Genomic DNA, 16,024 nt, shown 5'->3' on the forward strand with positions numbered 1-16,024 from the left:
AAGAACAGGGAAGGCGGATTATGTATGTGTTTTTTTATGGTCTACCAAATGTTGTTTTGTCTTGGTTTTAATATTTGTGATTATGAATAAATTTTGTAAAGTGAATAGTTGATTAAGTTTATACATTTTTGCTCCAAGGGATGTTAGCCCTGTGAACAGTAATTCTGTGAGATAAAGGTGTTTGTTAAATTAAATACAGTTGTGTATGGCCAGCATAAGGAACTACAAAAACACCAAGATAGAAGTATTAACAAAATCCACATCAAATAGCACATATGTTTGGCCATGTGTTTCTAATTTTGTTTCCTGGTTTGTTTCAGCTGTGAAAATGCTAGTGTTTCAGATATATAATAAGTTTAGATTTTGTATGGAAATTTCTGAGGGAAATTAGTCTGATTCCTATCTTAACCCGTTTTGATACATCAACATATGAACCAAAAACTGGACGCATTAGGGAAATGCCCAAAACATACAGAATATCACTGTATATAACGAAGCCCTGATGGATTCAAATGGTCAAAGGATGCAGAAAATAAGCTAGTTGTGGATTAAGACATTAATAATATTGTAAACGGCTGCCCTCCTCCATTCTTTTAGTTACCTAAATGTTTTTCTTCTACTATACTATACTCCTCAGTGACTGGCTGCAATTTATCCTGGCAAATCGATGGCATGTCCCCGCTGTAGTATGGTTGAGGGCACATTTAACCACCTTTCGGTTATGTTCGTGGCTGCATCCCTTTTGGAAAGGGATATTGAACACTATCAACACAGTTGGTAACCTGGCTGTTCCTATGGACCCTCTGATATGGCTGTTGGGACTTACTGATCTTATGGAGGCACCTAAGCATAGTAAGCTGTTTGTCTTCTTCTCTACTTATTGCGCTAGAAGAGAAATGTTGAGATGGAAGCTGCCAACCCCACCCACGGTCTCTGGTTGGAAGGCAGCAATTAATGGTGCTCTTCCTCGCTATAAGCTTACGTACATAAGGCACAACTGTCCAACAAAATTTTAGAAAATCTCGGCTGGTAGAGTGGAGGCACAGGGTCTCTCAATATAGGTTGTGATGTCTCCAGTTATTTATTTGAAGATTTTTATAGCACCCGAACAATGTGTTGCTACCTGTACCACCTAATCTCCTCCCAAGCCCTCTGTCTTGCCCTTCTTCAACCCCCCCCCAGCTCCTGCCCTCCACCCCTTTCTCCCCACTTTATTCCCCTCATCCTCCTTGTCCCCCCCGCTCCCCTTCCCCAGCTGGACACCGGCCTTTGGGTCACACTAAGTTCCTGTTTGACTAGCTTGCTCTGGTTGTGTCTTTGGTAGAACTCAAAATTTTGTCAGGATGCTATTGTAGGACTCTTCTGTTTTAGGATATTAGTGTATTCTGTTTACCTTGTTGTATATTGCACGCTTGATTAGGTTTTATGTACCTCTGTTTGTATGTACCACTGTACATCTTGAATAAACACAACTGTAGAAAAAAAGTTTCTCTTCTGGGCTCATTCCAAATTCATTGGTTGTAGCTCTCACCCAAAATTAGGTGTTGTACACATCCAATAAGCTACCACGCCATCCACTTTAACAAAGCTATTTCTTAGCAAACAATGATAAGCATAAGTGGGAAGGATTAGCTCGCCTTACAGCTGCTAGGAGGCATGTAAACAAGGTGGAATAGTGTGGGCACCTACCTGTTTAGGTATCCCATACAGGACACAGAGTAGATGTGATATCTGCACATCTGAAGAATTCAGACAGTATGACAGACCCTGACCAAAAGGCATACTCAATAAAGAAGCTTAGAATTCTGCTCAACATTCGTACATTTTTGAATTGGTAAACTCTACCCCAAGAGCAGCATTCTAATCCATTGACTATGTGTTATTAAGAAATATAATCCAGGGATTTTAAAATCTATTAATATTAAAGATACATATGTAAGTGAATTGACATTTAATTTCAAAATATATTAAGCTGACTAATATATTAATATGTTAGCCCACAATCGTATCCCTTGTATTTTGTAATTTCTTGCATTCCCATAAATGGAACAAGCCTCCAACTACACATAGGTGAAAACCTCATGAAGCAATTGTTGCCCTAGCTGGTACCAAAGCAAGTAATGTATGTCTCACTTACCTCTTTATTTACTACCAAGTTGCACATGCATTCAGTGGCAGCTTGTCGAATCTGTTCATGATTCTCAAACATGTAATTCTCAATGTCAGGCAGGGCCTTCTCCTTAATGATTTTTTTCCTTTACAAGAAACATTTGAAAAAGATCACTTAGAAATGTAATGCATTGCTTTTCAACTTTTAGCAACATTTTCACTTTCAGCATTTTCAGCATTCATAGAAGTTTCCACCATTTACTGCTTGTGAAGTGAGAGGTTTTTTAGCAGCTAGCTGAGAAGTGCTCAATTCTGTAATCTAAATTATATAAAGGAACAATATGGTGCCAAATTAATACAATACCAGTTAGTTTTCAAGGTTAATAGAATTATGTATTTTCTATATGTCTTTATCAATGAAGTAACAGACCTCATACTGGACATACTTTGTAAATGCCATGCAGACTGTGCATTATGTTTATAGGGCCAACTTTCCCGGGGATCTAAAAGCTATCCCAGATCTGCTGGAAGTTATAATCATTCTAAATTGCTTTGGAACTACTTCAGCACCTCCACCCCAATGGAGGTGCCTGATATAACTCTTAAGGGAACCTCCCAGGGACATTTGAATGTAGATCTTTAGCACCAAGAATGTGGTACTGATAGTTCTTGGTGTGGAGTGTGCAGTTCTGCAAACAGGTACAGTGCTGTAAAAAACTATTTGCCCCCTTCCTGATTTTTTTTTGTGTGTGCATATTTGTCACACTTAAAATGGTTGTAAAGGTTCAAGGTTTTTTTAACTTGATGCATTCTATGCATGAAGGTAAAAACCCTGCTCAGTGCAGCAGCTCCCCCTACCCCTCCCCCCCAATACTCACCTAAGCCCCTTCTTGATCCAGCGATGTGTACTGGAGTCTCTGTACTGAGTCTCAGTCTCTGTACTGAAGGACTCAGTTAAGGTCAGTGTTCATGATTCAACAATAAGAAAGAGACTGGGCAACAAAAGCATCCATGGGAGAGTTCAAAGGCGAAAGCTACTGTTGACCAAAAATAACACATAGGCTCATCTCTGGGCTTTAACCTAATCCTTAGAATCAATTCCTAACAATCACCTTAGCCTAACCCAGTGGTGGGCAACCTTTTTTTTCAACTGAGCCAAATCTCGCCAAAACCACGATTGAAATGTATTTTGAGAGCCACATTTTTAAAACTGAAAATACATAGGATGGTACACTGTTTTTAGTTTCAATAAGTTTTTATAGTAATTCATCCCCCATAGTAATTCATCCCCCATAGTAATTCATCCCCCATATAGTAATTCATCCCCCATAGTAATTCATCCCCCATATAGTAATTCATCACCCATATAGTAATTCATCCCCCATAGTAATTCATCCCCCATAGTAATTCATCCCCCATATAGTAATTCATCCCCCATAGTAATTCATCCCCCATATAGTAATTCATCCCCCATATAATAATTCATCCCCCATATAGTAATTCATCCCCCATATAGTAATTCATCCCCCATAGTAATTCATCCCCCATATAGTAATTCATCCCCCATAGTAATTCATCCCCCATATAGTAATTCATCCCCCCCCATAGTAATTCATCCCCCATAGTAATTCATCCCCCCTATAGTAATTCATCCCCCATAGTAATTCATTCCCCATATTAAGTCCCCAAGTCCCCCCTGTGTCAATTCACTTACCTTTGCTCCGCGCGTTCCTCTCGCCGTGTTCCCGCGCCGTTCCGGTCTTCAGGGTGGACTGTGAGAGGAGCCTAGCTCCCCTCCCCTCACGCTCGTCACGCTGCCCCGCCTACACACATCCTGACAGCCACATCCGCGGGCCGGAATAAAAGGTCCTGACTTTTGGGGCGGCCGTCCGAGAGGAGGGAGGGGAGCGGGCGCCCGGCACACAGAAGAGCCGCATTAGCGTGTGTAAAGAGCCGCATGTGGCTCGCGAGCCGCGGCTTGCCGACCACTGGCCTAACCAATAACCAAATTTCTAACACTTAAATTGTGCTGATCCATATTTTTTAGCGTCTTACTCTAAATTCAATACAGCTAATGCAAAAAAGCTCATTATTGAGAGCCAGGAACTCTCAGTCTTTGCACCCCCAGATCTGCTTACCCTACTACACTCAGTAAGCCAAAACTTTTAAAGAAGCATTATTTCTGCCATCTGCATCCATGGCCTTGTGTATTTGGTAATTGACATAGACGAGTATAAGTACATACACTGTGTGGCTTACGCTGAACCTTGTTCAAAATCTCAGTTGTTTCATGGTAACTAACAACCAACGCAGGAAGGTCATGTTTGATGAAGTACTTATTTTCTCTTTCTACGTATTCTTGCCATCTTTATTCTACCGAAAAAAGTCACCATTGCAAGGAAGGCACTTGATGCACTTTGATATGTAGTAATCGCTGACACACATATAGTACAAGCAACTAGTGTTAAACATAGTGATCTGAACCCATTCTTTAATTTTAGAGGAATTTAATTTATATGTTAAAAATGTAAAGTTTTATATGTTAAAAATGTAAAGATTATGATTTATTGTGTGAATATAGTACCAACCTTAATTTGTCACTTTTCCCAGCAAAATTGGTAAGGCCTAAAAGTGCTTCATAGTTCTGCATACCATCTTTCTCTGTGTTTAGTAAACTGACCAGGGGACGTACCACTTCATATACCTGGAAGTATACCAAAAGGCTTATAGAGAGCGGACTCCAAAACACATTTATATAGCAGCATTTTCTCATCCAAAAATAGTTAATTTATAAACTGCTTGAAAACATTTACATTTTAAAAGTAAGAATAGTTTCGTAGTTCGGTTGAGAAAAAAGACCCATTGTGTTCAACCGAAAGACAAAGATTTAGAAAAATCATATTAGGAACGACAGTTGATTAGAAGGAAAGCAAAACACTTATGAAACACGGTCCATGGAAAATGGAACTTGAAGGGGGGGGCGGGGACAAGAATGGATCCCTGGATCAACAACCAACGGTGTTATTTCTTATAAATATTAGTAGACACTTATAGTTTTGCATTCAGAAGCATATCCAGTCCACTTTTAAAGCATTCTAATGAACTGGATAGAACCTGCTCCTGTGGAAGACTAATCTGTTTGTACAGCCCTTTTTACATTAGAACCCTTAAATAATACTTTGCTGGTTAAATACATTTGTGGCAAGTTGGCAACTAACAAAATAATAATTTATATAAAAATGATTATCTATACTGATTCATTTACAGGTGAAAATAGACCATAATTTTGTATGTGGAGTTGAAGCTTGTTTAATCATTTCCAATGCACCTTCGTAAACTCTATGGCCTCATGTGTAAAGGCATATCAATCCGTACATCTGTGTGAAGGGGCTGTCTTTATGCAGACCTGTGCAGGCAGCCTGTTCAAAACAATGACATTTGATCAACTGCACAGATTTTCATGTGCATCCCAAAGTGTACATCCATGCGGGTTTCATACACAGATCAGAACACACTCTGTCTGTGTCCTTATTCATGCATCAAACACTCCAGGATGCACATGAAGATCCGCCCAAGTCCATGCAGCCAGGTGCATGTCATTGATTTGCTGCCTGCACACATCTGCACTGAACAACTGTGCTTCCCGCAGAGGTGAATGGATTGCTACACCCATGTGAATGAGGCCTATATCTCTCCACCTAAACCCCTGTTTGTTGAGGCTCAGTAGTAATTTGTCCTCTCAGCTGTCATGGTTAGGAGGATAGCTATAGGCATTGATCTTTTAATAATACATACCCTTTCTCCTGGGAATGCAATGTCAGGGTTAGATATAGCTGCTATTTTGGCAAGACCATGAGCGGCTTTTGTCTTCCCAGCTTCAGTACCTTCCAGAGCCAGTGGGATCATGACCTATCAACACAAACAGGAATGGGTGATATACAGTAGTTCAACCTTTTTGTTTAGGTATAACTAACAACTGAATAATTTGAGGACCTTCTGGATTATTAATTTAAAAAAAGCGATATTGTAAAGCAGCTTACCTTGCCACCCCCTTGTGCTACAATAGTTCCTCTGTCCTTTGGATCTTCACACAGGGCCAGGAAAACCCTAGAAACAGTGAAATGTAAATGAACGGAAACAGCTTCTAAAAATGTATCTCGCTTTCTCTGATCTCTGAGCGTTTAAAGCCGTTGAAAAGGCTACAGCCTTTTTACCTTAATGCATTCTATGCATTAAGGTAAAAAAACCTTCTGCATGCCGCTCACTCTCCACCCCCCCCCCACCCTTCCCAGAGTCCCCCAGTGCTGTGCATGAGAGCAGAGGCTCTCACCGCATTCTCTCTCCTTACTGGCTAAGAGGCAGCAGCTGGAGCCAGTGACAAGGGAGCTAGGGGCGTTTCCAAGCCACGCTCTGTGTTTCTATGGCCATTCACATGGCAGAAACTCAATGCATTTAGGCATCTAGAGGTGGTGAAGGTGACTTGCTGAATTTCAGAATGGAGAAGAAAAGGGATTTAAGTGACTTTGAATGTGGCATGGTTGTTGGTGCCAGACGGGCTGGTCTGAGTGTTTCAAAATCCGCTGATCTACTGGGATTTTCGCGCACAACCATCTCTAGGGTTTACAGAGAATGGTTCGAAAAAGAGAAATATCCAGTGAGCAACAGTTGTGTGGATGAAATAGCCTTGTTGAGGTCAGAGGTCAGTGAAGAATGGGCAGACTGGTTCAGCTGCGATATTCAGATGGTAGGGTCAGAATTTGGTGTAAACAACATGAAAGCATGAATCCATCCTGCTTTGTATCAATGGTTCAGGCTGGTGGTGGTGTAATGGTGTGGGGGATATTTCCTTGGCACTAACAAGGTGTACCTAATAAAGTGTCCGGTGAGTGTATTTGTCCTTTAGCAGTAAAGATAACTTTTGTTCCAGGTGATTTTACCTGGCTAGCTGCTCTTTTGTTTGATCTGTAAGGATAGAGCTGTCTGCTTTCAACATGCATGCAAGGGTGGAGATCACATCGGCCTTCAACAGTCTCTTGACTCGCTTGGTCACAAAGTCTTTCTTATCCTAGCAGAACACAGAAGAAAATCGAATAAATTCAGAATAGGATAGACAGTTATCTCAAATGGCCAGATACTACGCATCAGGACAGAACCAAATAGATTACAGTATGTGCTTTCAGGGTGTGTTCAGATGTGCAAGATGTGGCATGCCTCTGGGTACCAAATATTTTATGGATACTTAACCAGATAATTGTGCAAATGAAGATCAAACACAGTCCATTATTTGTTTTATAATGTCCCATTCTCCAGTATGAGACTTACCTTTGGGTGCTGTTCAGGAACATGCTGCTTTGAGAATTTGGCCAGCTCTACCAGCTCAGGAATGACCTCTTTCACCTCATAGCTGTTTGTACAGTTGACCAGTGTGGTAGCCACTGAGTACAAGACTGTCTTGTCACTTGTCTGACAGAGTGAAAACAGAGATGTCAGCTAATTGGTACAAAGCAAGCATTAGTATGTCCAACTGACATATCAACTGTACAAACCTTAGCCAGTTCAAACATGGCCTGCAGAGCTTGTTCATCTTCAACAAAATCATCCTTTACATCAGCATCTAAAGTTAGATAGGCCAAGCCTTCAACTGCCCACTTCCTTGTTTGTATGTCAATGCTGGGATTACATAGCCACCTAATAAGAGACACCAATCACTTTCCAGGTGAGAATGAAAAAAAGACAACTAGACACTCCATACACTACAGATTTTATAAAAAAAATACTTTTTTCTGAGTAATATTATTTAATTAGAACCAAAGCTAGCATATAGTATGTACTGTAAGTAGTATATTGTGCATGCTTAGTATCAGGGCCAGTGCTAGACTATTTTGTACCCTAGGCAAGACCAGCTGCTTGCACCCCCCCCAAAAAAAAAAAAACTTCACCTGTAGTTGTACTTCTCCCCTCCTAGCACACATTCGATTTCCCCTCACATTTTCTACCCTTGCACAAATCCTCTCCCCCAATTCCCCCTGCTAGCATAAATTTCCTTAATCCTGCCTCCTAGCACATATCCCCCTAAATCCCTCCTTCTTTCACATCCCTCTCCAATTTACCCTTCCCAGCAACAAATCCTTCCTCCCCACCAAAATCCCCCTTCCTAGCACAAATCCCCCCTCCTAGCACAATCCCTCCCAATCTCCCCTTCTAGCACGGTTTTTTCCCCCAATCTCCCTCTCGTGACACAAATTCCCCCGAATCCCCCCTCCTAGAACCCCCCCCCCCCAATCCTCCCTCCCAATCCTCATCTCCTTCAATGACCGCTCATCTCTCAGCAGCAGGGAGCCAGAGAATGAATCAAACACTGTACATGCCCTGCTTAGTATATTCTAATTCTTTTTTGGAAAATGAAGTTTCAGTCCCTTTGATGACAGCTTTTACACAGCTTTCATGGTGCAGACTCTTATATTTAGTGAGGAACAGACATGAATGGTGAGAGACATTCATTGTATAAGGTACTTACTTCCTGCATTGTTTAGCAAGTTTGTCTGTAGATCCCTCTGCAAATTGCCTTAAAGCATAATCTGTACCACCAGCTGATCCCAGCTTGCAAAGACCCTGAAAATCGAAAGTCAGACAAAATGAGTAAGGCACTCAAAGGAGTATTTATCAAATGTCCAAAAACATAATCCACCTATCTAGAGCAAATATGACTACCTACTTAATATATTGCAACCCATGGACCTGCTATCCTGGACAGTCAACTGGTGAGTTTTACAAAACATATAAGACATATTTACCAAGTTGCTTGTATCTGATCACAGCCATGTTTTATGTTGGTACAATACTACTATGGGAGGAATTAATTAATTGGTCTTTAAACTTGTAAATATTTTTCTCATCTTTCCTGTTTTCTACATCCTGCACTCTAGCAAAATGGAGAAATCCCCCCCATTATTACAAGGTCAAAATTTAAACCAACAATTGATGAGTGAGGTCAGAGAAAAAAATTTTTTACATTTGTGCTCAAAAGTTTGCACACCCTGGCAGAAATCGTGAAATTTTGGTATTTATATTAAAATCCTGTATTTCTCCTGAGGTTACCTGTGTTTTTTCTTTTCCAGAAAATTTTTTTCTGGCAGTTGTGGCTGCAATCTTTCTTTGTCTACCTGACTTTGGCTCAGTATCAAGAGATCCCTGAACTTTCCACTTTCTAATAAGCAATTTAACAGTACTGACTGGCATATTCAAAGCTTTGGATATCTTTTTTCCATCTTTATAAACTTCAATTACTTTGTTATGTAGGTATTTTGACAGTTATTTTCTGCTCCCCATGGCTCAGTATGTAGCCTGCTCAGTGCATCCATGTGAGAGCTAACAAACTCACTGACTATTTATACATAAACACTAATTGCCATTTAAAAGTCACAGATAAGGGAAATTAACCATCAATTGCCATTTTAACCAGTGTTTGTCACCTTGTGTGTCTGTACCAAACATACCGTTAACTTTTGATCAGGGCTATCTGGGTGATTTCTGTTATCATTATAACATTATCATTATGATTTAAAAAGGAACCAAACAACTGCGTGCTAATAAATGGCTTCAAATGATCACTATCCTTAATAAAAGACAGTTCTTTGGCATGATCAGTCATATTTTCAATATAAATGCCAAAATTTCACAATTTCTGCCAGGGTTTGCAAACTTTTGAGCACAACTGTATATGAGGGAAAATGACAGGAGGCAGCAACATCTGCTGAGATGGTCTGAGTTGTATAGCAAGGGTCATCAGAATTCATGAGCTATGGTCTCTAAAGTGAAAGCAACAATGATCAATGTCAGGAATATTGTGCCAGCTTGGATTCATGTGCGTAAGTGTGCACATGTTTCTGTGCATAGAATCCCAGCCAAATAAGTGACCCTTGCGCACACATATGCACATTAACATGTTAACATTCAAGCATGTCCACCATAAATATTTAAATCTTCATAGGATCACTGCCGAATTGGCTTTTGGATGTATTCCTGTGACCAATGATCTCTGATCTTGAACTTTGTGCCTGCACTTGATTACTGACACAGCCTCACCTAGGCACTTGTGCCTTCCATTGTCCTTGCAGGCCCTATTGTATTTTATAGGGGAGGTTGGATAGGAACTGTGCAAGAGGACATGTCCTCTTCAGGGGCTCCTCATACAGGTGCATGACACTAAAGATTACCTGGTCCTATGCACTCTTTGAGCTTGCAGCAACTGTTAACTCTCACTGTTAAGCACCTATACTTTTATGTACTGCAGATTTTTGGAAGCCACATGGTGAAAACAGTAATCAGAGGTTTTGATAGCATAACAGAAAGATTTCAGTTTGCTCATACTCACCACCAAAGCACGGATCTTAATCTTTTCGTTCTTTGTTTTCTTGTAAATGTCTTTTAACATAGACACTCCATTAGTGATGATGAAGGAGGCACGGCTGAATTTTGTAGAGGCATGAATGAGAGCTTCCACTGCAACCAGTTGGTCTATCTCATTGTCTGATGCTGTCAGTGCTACCATCATTTCCATGACACCCTGCAGCCCAAGCAATTTGTTTCCTAGATCAAATGGTCCTTGCAGGATACCTGACACAGTCTGTATGGCATGTAAGTTCTTCTCCATATTCTTGGGGTCAAAATTACCACTGAGAGAAAAAATAACAAATGTTTGTAGTGAGACTAAACAGTGAGACAGAAAATAGATGATATACAGTGTAAAGAAAGATTTCTCAAATGTATTGTAATATGCAACATGTACCCTCTGGTATGGCCTACCCACATCACAAGTAGTCCTTGGCATACATATTTATATTCTTATATCAGTGGTTGTTTCTTACTGTTACTTAAATGGAGGTATCCATACCTATTTGTGTATGGAAACCAAATCATGGTGATATTAACTTAGATGCTTCTAGGATTTTGTTTTAATTATTGCTAGATTACAATATTAACTATTGATTGTGGTAGTGGAGGGGTTAACCAATCAGCAATCAGATCACTCAACACAGATATCTTCGTACTTCCCAGTATTGCCGGTTGATATGGTTAAAGTTTACATGGTCTGTAACTGCACCTCAATTCTATGTTCTGAATGCACACAAAAAAATAAATAAATGTGACTAGTTCTAGTACACTTGAGTTTTTGTGATTTGCTGTTTTATAGTAATAATATCATACAATTCTTATGATTTTTCTTTCAGATGTACTGTTCTTAGCTATCCATGTGTAAAGTAAAACATCCTACTGATATTTTTTGAAGTCATACTGGTAACTAATAGGACAGGTGATGATGAAGATTCCAATTTGATATAGGGGTATGGGGACATATCCATTGGGGGGTTGTTTTTATAAAAAGGTTAAGAAACAATGCCGTTATGTTTTTCAAATAAGTAAACATCTATTCGAATCTGCTTTAAATACAGCATGATATGCTATTTGCTAAGACTGAAACTAAGACTGTAAATCTGCTAATAAAAAGCAGAGAGAAAATTGTCTGTATTATTCCTTGGGTACATGTACCATTGCTTAAGAGACAATAGTGCAAAACATAAATATTAATTCAAATAAGTATTTCTCCAAATAAAAACTTTACATTTTAATGATCATTTTCTTCACTGGGGATTATGTTAACCAAAAAGGGCATTGTGGTACTGATCACTGACTTTTCAAATGTGTAAATTGTCATTAAATTACTTACGTTATGTACTCCTCACATATTAAACGGCAGTTGTCTCTTTCAGGGTCACAGCGTAGGTCATCATATAGCTTATTCAAAAGGATAGAAGCATTTAAACGGGTGTTCACTGTGAGTGGAAGGCTGTTTGGCAATTCTGGGATTTGCCCCATAACCTTTAATATCTTCTTCAGTCCTGTAAGTAAAAATTGTATTGCTTTATATCTATACAGATCTAATCACTGACAACCTCAGTATTTTAAAGACTTGAATTTATTTTCCCTTTTACAGTTTTTTACACTATCTTCCTTTGGCAATGTGTTTCCTTAGTGGTAGCTAGAAGGGGGGATTACATGCACTATGAATGTTATTAAACAATAAATATATGGTTTTCAAATAATTGTCTACAGGCTTTATAGAGGCTAGAGAAGTACCTATGACATAAATTATTAAAGTATAACCAAACGCAAAGCTTTTTTTTTTTTAGTTTTGGATAGAGTGTAGATGGATTAGAATGCTTGTCAGTTTTTATTGCTATCTGTGCTCCCGTTAAGGTGATATACCCTCACTAATTGTCCTGTTTACATTATTATTGAAAGTGAAAGTAATAGATAAACCCAAATTTTGGGGTTTTCCCCAGAAAAGGAATAGAGGGGAAATCTTCCAATGGAGACACTAGTTCTGGTGACCTGGGACCAAGGAATTCCCTTAATTTTCAGGGATTCCCTCTCTCTTCCTGTCTTGGCTATGGGACAGGAAAATCTCCCCTAAGGGAAACAAATGGTGAAAAATCTGACAGGGGTTTTTTAACCCTCCCTTACTCTATCCAAAAATAAATAAAAAGTTTTGCATATAGTTGTACTTTAAATTAGATAAACATACAGTAAAGAACATGTATGTGGTAATCCTTGGGTGCCAAGGGTGCATGTTTATTTTACAAAACAAAGATTTTACATAAATAGTATGAATTTGGATATAAAAATTTAGTTTGACACCTTGGCACCAGCATTTCCTGGCCCTTTTATGGGGTTTGTGATACCTGGAGACAGGGCAGAGTTTAGGGTCATGTAATCGCCGTGATTGCCTGTCAGGCTGGTCACATGATCAAAAAGCTCCCATCCGCAAGTGGCGATCAGGACATTTCCATGTGGTGCCAGTAGATGTGCTGGGAGCATGCAGGGCGTGCGCTCTCGGCACATGTTTTGTTTACATTGGGTAAGCAAATATGCGGCCCCTCAGCACCAAGGCCCAGCCGCTGAGAGGCCGCATATTTGCATGCGCTCCACACCAAGGAGTTGAGATCTTTACACATTAAGTACATTTGACCAAAAGCCTTTATAGTTTATATATATATATATATATATATATATATATATATATATATTGGGGCGCCTGCCTTTACACGCACATGAACTTAAATGGCATCTCAGTCTTAGTCCGTAGGTTTCAATATTGAGTTGACCCACCCATGGCAGCTATAACAGCTTCAACTCTTCTGGGAAGGCTGTACACAAGGTTTAGGAGTGTGTCTATGGGAATGTTTGACCATTCTTCCAGAAGCGCATTTGTGAGGTAAAGCACTGATATCGGACAAGAAGGCCTGGTTTCGCAGGCTTCACTCTAATTTATCCCAAAGGTGTTCTATCAAGTTGAGGTCAGGACTCCTAACAGGCCAGTCAAGTTCCTACACCCCAAACTCACTAATCCATGTCTTTGTGGACCTTGCTTTGTGTACTGGTGCGCAGTGAGGTTGGAACAGGAAGGGGTCATCCCCAAACTGTTCCCACAAAGTTGGGAGCATGAAATTGTCGAAAATGTCTTGTATGCTGACATCTGAAGAGTTCCCTTCATTTGAACTAAGGGACCAAGCCCAACCCCTGAAAAACAACCCCACACCATAACCCCCCCCCCCCCCCCACCAAACTTTACACTTGGCACAATGCTTTCAGGCAAGTACAATTCTCCTGGCAACTGCCAAACCCATACACGTCCATCGTATTGTCAGGCAGAGAAGCATGCTTCATCAGTCCAGAGAACATGTCTCCACTGCTCTAGAGTCCAGTGGCGGCGTGCTTTACACCACTGCATCCGATGCTTTGCATTGCACTTGGTGATGTAAGGCTTGGATGCAGCTGCTAGGCCATGGAAACCCATTCCATGAGGCTCTCTATGCACTGTTGTTGTGCTAATCTGAAGGCGGTCTTTAGTTACCGACCCTGCAGACAGTTGGCAACTTCTGAGCATTGTGCGCTTCAGCATGCGCTGATCCCGCTCTGTCAGTTTACGTGGCTTACCACTTCATGGCTGAGTTGCTGTTGTTCCCAGTTACTTCCACTTTGCTATAATACCACTAACAGTTGACTGTGGAATATTTAGTAGCAAGGAAATTTCACAGATGGACTTATTGCATAGATGGCAATCTATCACATCTTGAATTCACTGAGCTCCTGAGAGCGACCCATTCTTTCACAGATGTTTGGAGAAGCAGTTTGAATGCCTAATTACTTGATTTTATACACCTGTGGCCATGGAAATGATTGGAACACCTGAATCCAATGATTTGACAATAGTATACAGCCTCATTTCTAGCTTCCATATTGCATTTTTCCTTTATATTTGTATTACCAATGTACTACCAATGTTTCACTTTATTTTGAGAGTTCTAAAATATTTGTTTTTTTTGTTCCATAATAAAATATTTGTTATTGTTACCTGAATCAACCACAAATAGAGTTTTGGAGTTGTCTTTATTCTTCAGGTCTCTGCGAGGGATGTTTTTATTAAGCAGATTTAGAGCTTGATCCCTGCCATGTCCAGAGACCTTCTTACTAACAAGCATGTCCAACAAGTTGGTGGTGATCATTTGGAGGTCCTTCCTGCTGTCTGTAACAAAACGTTTAGACGGAGATGTAAGAATCACTCTTACCTACATTCAGATTGTTCCAGTATGTACTATAATACAATCAAGGAATATTTTATTTAGCAAACAATCTTATTATTACAAAGTAAGTCTTGTAATGACAATGAATGGAAAAAAAGTTGGAGAATACTGCCAAGCCAAGCTTTGTTTCTTAGCACAAGGAGTAAAGCTGATTAAATATGTCACAAACTCATTGTAAAATCTTTCTTAAATTTACAACTAGTGCAGGAGCCCCTTACTGTATGCAGGTTAAATGGGTTGTTCAGATAGGCCTTTACTTTTTTTTTCTAGACACATCCTAAGAAGATTTGAACAGGGCTTATTCAGATTGTAATATATATGACCAGTTGAGGAGGCTGTGTACTGTGTACTGTGTATATTTTTATTAGTACAGTCCCAACCACCTGGAACTGTTCTCTAGAGTGCCTGTTTCATAGACTGCATTTAACGTACAGGTTCAGCCTCAATGTACAGCATAATGTATCCACTTTTTCCAGAGTTCTTACCTAAAACCAAAGCTTCTTCTTTCCCATGGTCCTTTCGATCCTCTCCTGTCAGAGAGTCCACAATGTTCTGTACCAGATTGCATGTAGCTAGAGCAATTTCTTCATTATCAACTGCCATAATGCTGAAGATTTTACTGATACCCACAAGATGTAGGATAGCTGTAGCCTTGAGAACAAAACATATGTAATGTTTGAAAAACTGGAAAATTCACATACTTTGAAAAAGTATTTTCCATTGTACATTTCTTTAGAAAAGCCTTGTTTTAATAACCTGAAACCTGTTCATTGCATTTGCACTATACTCATATTGCAGATCCAGCCAAACCTTTCTTTTCCTTTATAGTGAGAAAGGGTTAGAACATCTGTCATGTTTTCATTGCTGTTTAAAGTTTTTCTTAATATGGAGATTTCCCTTGATTTCAGTGTTCTCACAGGACATACTATTAATCCAACCAATTTCTGGAAGAGGTTTTAACCCCTTTTGTATTTTAATTGTTTTGTTGTCTATGATTTTCCCTTACTTCCTGACAACTTGCTTCCAAGACAGAAAGTAAGTGGAAATCTCTCTGCACAAAGATCAGTAAAAAAATATGTGGCTGCTAACCTTGCCCCCAAGCTATCCAACACTTTACCAAAGGATTTGGCTGGATATATGCTTTCTGTTTTGAATTAATAAACTCCTTTTGGGTAATGAAATTCTATTCAGGTAACATGTACAATGCGGAATTTAAAGTTTGGCAGGTCTAGATTTCCAAGTTACGTAAGTGGAAAATGACAAGCTCCAAA

The 16,024-nt window shown here is 39.7% G+C and overlaps 1 protein-coding gene across 1 annotated transcript in view; it reads right to left on the minus strand.

Annotated features, from left to right (window-relative positions):
• The window catches only part of UNC45B (unc-45 myosin chaperone B), a 39,226-nt gene that overhangs the window by 13,509 nt on the left and 9,693 nt on the right, over window positions 1-16,024 (minus strand). Inside the window, exons 7-18 of the mRNA XM_089676607.1 lie at window positions 15,239-15,404; window positions 14,525-14,695; window positions 11,837-12,008; window positions 10,484-10,784; window positions 8,627-8,721; window positions 7,656-7,797; window positions 7,432-7,572; window positions 7,047-7,174; window positions 6,150-6,216; window positions 5,905-6,018; window positions 4,698-4,813; window positions 2,138-2,255 (exon numbers count right to left, since the gene is read on the minus strand). Coding sequence (XP_089532733.1) covers window positions 2,138-2,255; window positions 4,698-4,813; window positions 5,905-6,018; window positions 6,150-6,216; window positions 7,047-7,174; window positions 7,432-7,572; window positions 7,656-7,797; window positions 8,627-8,721; window positions 10,484-10,784; window positions 11,837-12,008; window positions 14,525-14,695; window positions 15,239-15,404 — 1,731 coding nt within the window. The remainder of the gene's footprint in view (window positions 1-2,137; window positions 2,256-4,697; window positions 4,814-5,904; window positions 6,019-6,149; window positions 6,217-7,046; window positions 7,175-7,431; window positions 7,573-7,655; window positions 7,798-8,626; window positions 8,722-10,483; window positions 10,785-11,836; window positions 12,009-14,524; window positions 14,696-15,238; window positions 15,405-16,024) is intronic.

Source organism: Staurois parvus, unplaced genomic scaffold (genome assembly GCF_062004578.1).
Source record: "Staurois parvus isolate SC_StPar_1 unplaced genomic scaffold, SC_StPar_1.0 ptg000172l, whole genome shotgun sequence".
Lineage (NCBI taxonomy): Eukaryota > Metazoa > Chordata > Amphibia > Anura > Ranidae > Staurois > Staurois parvus.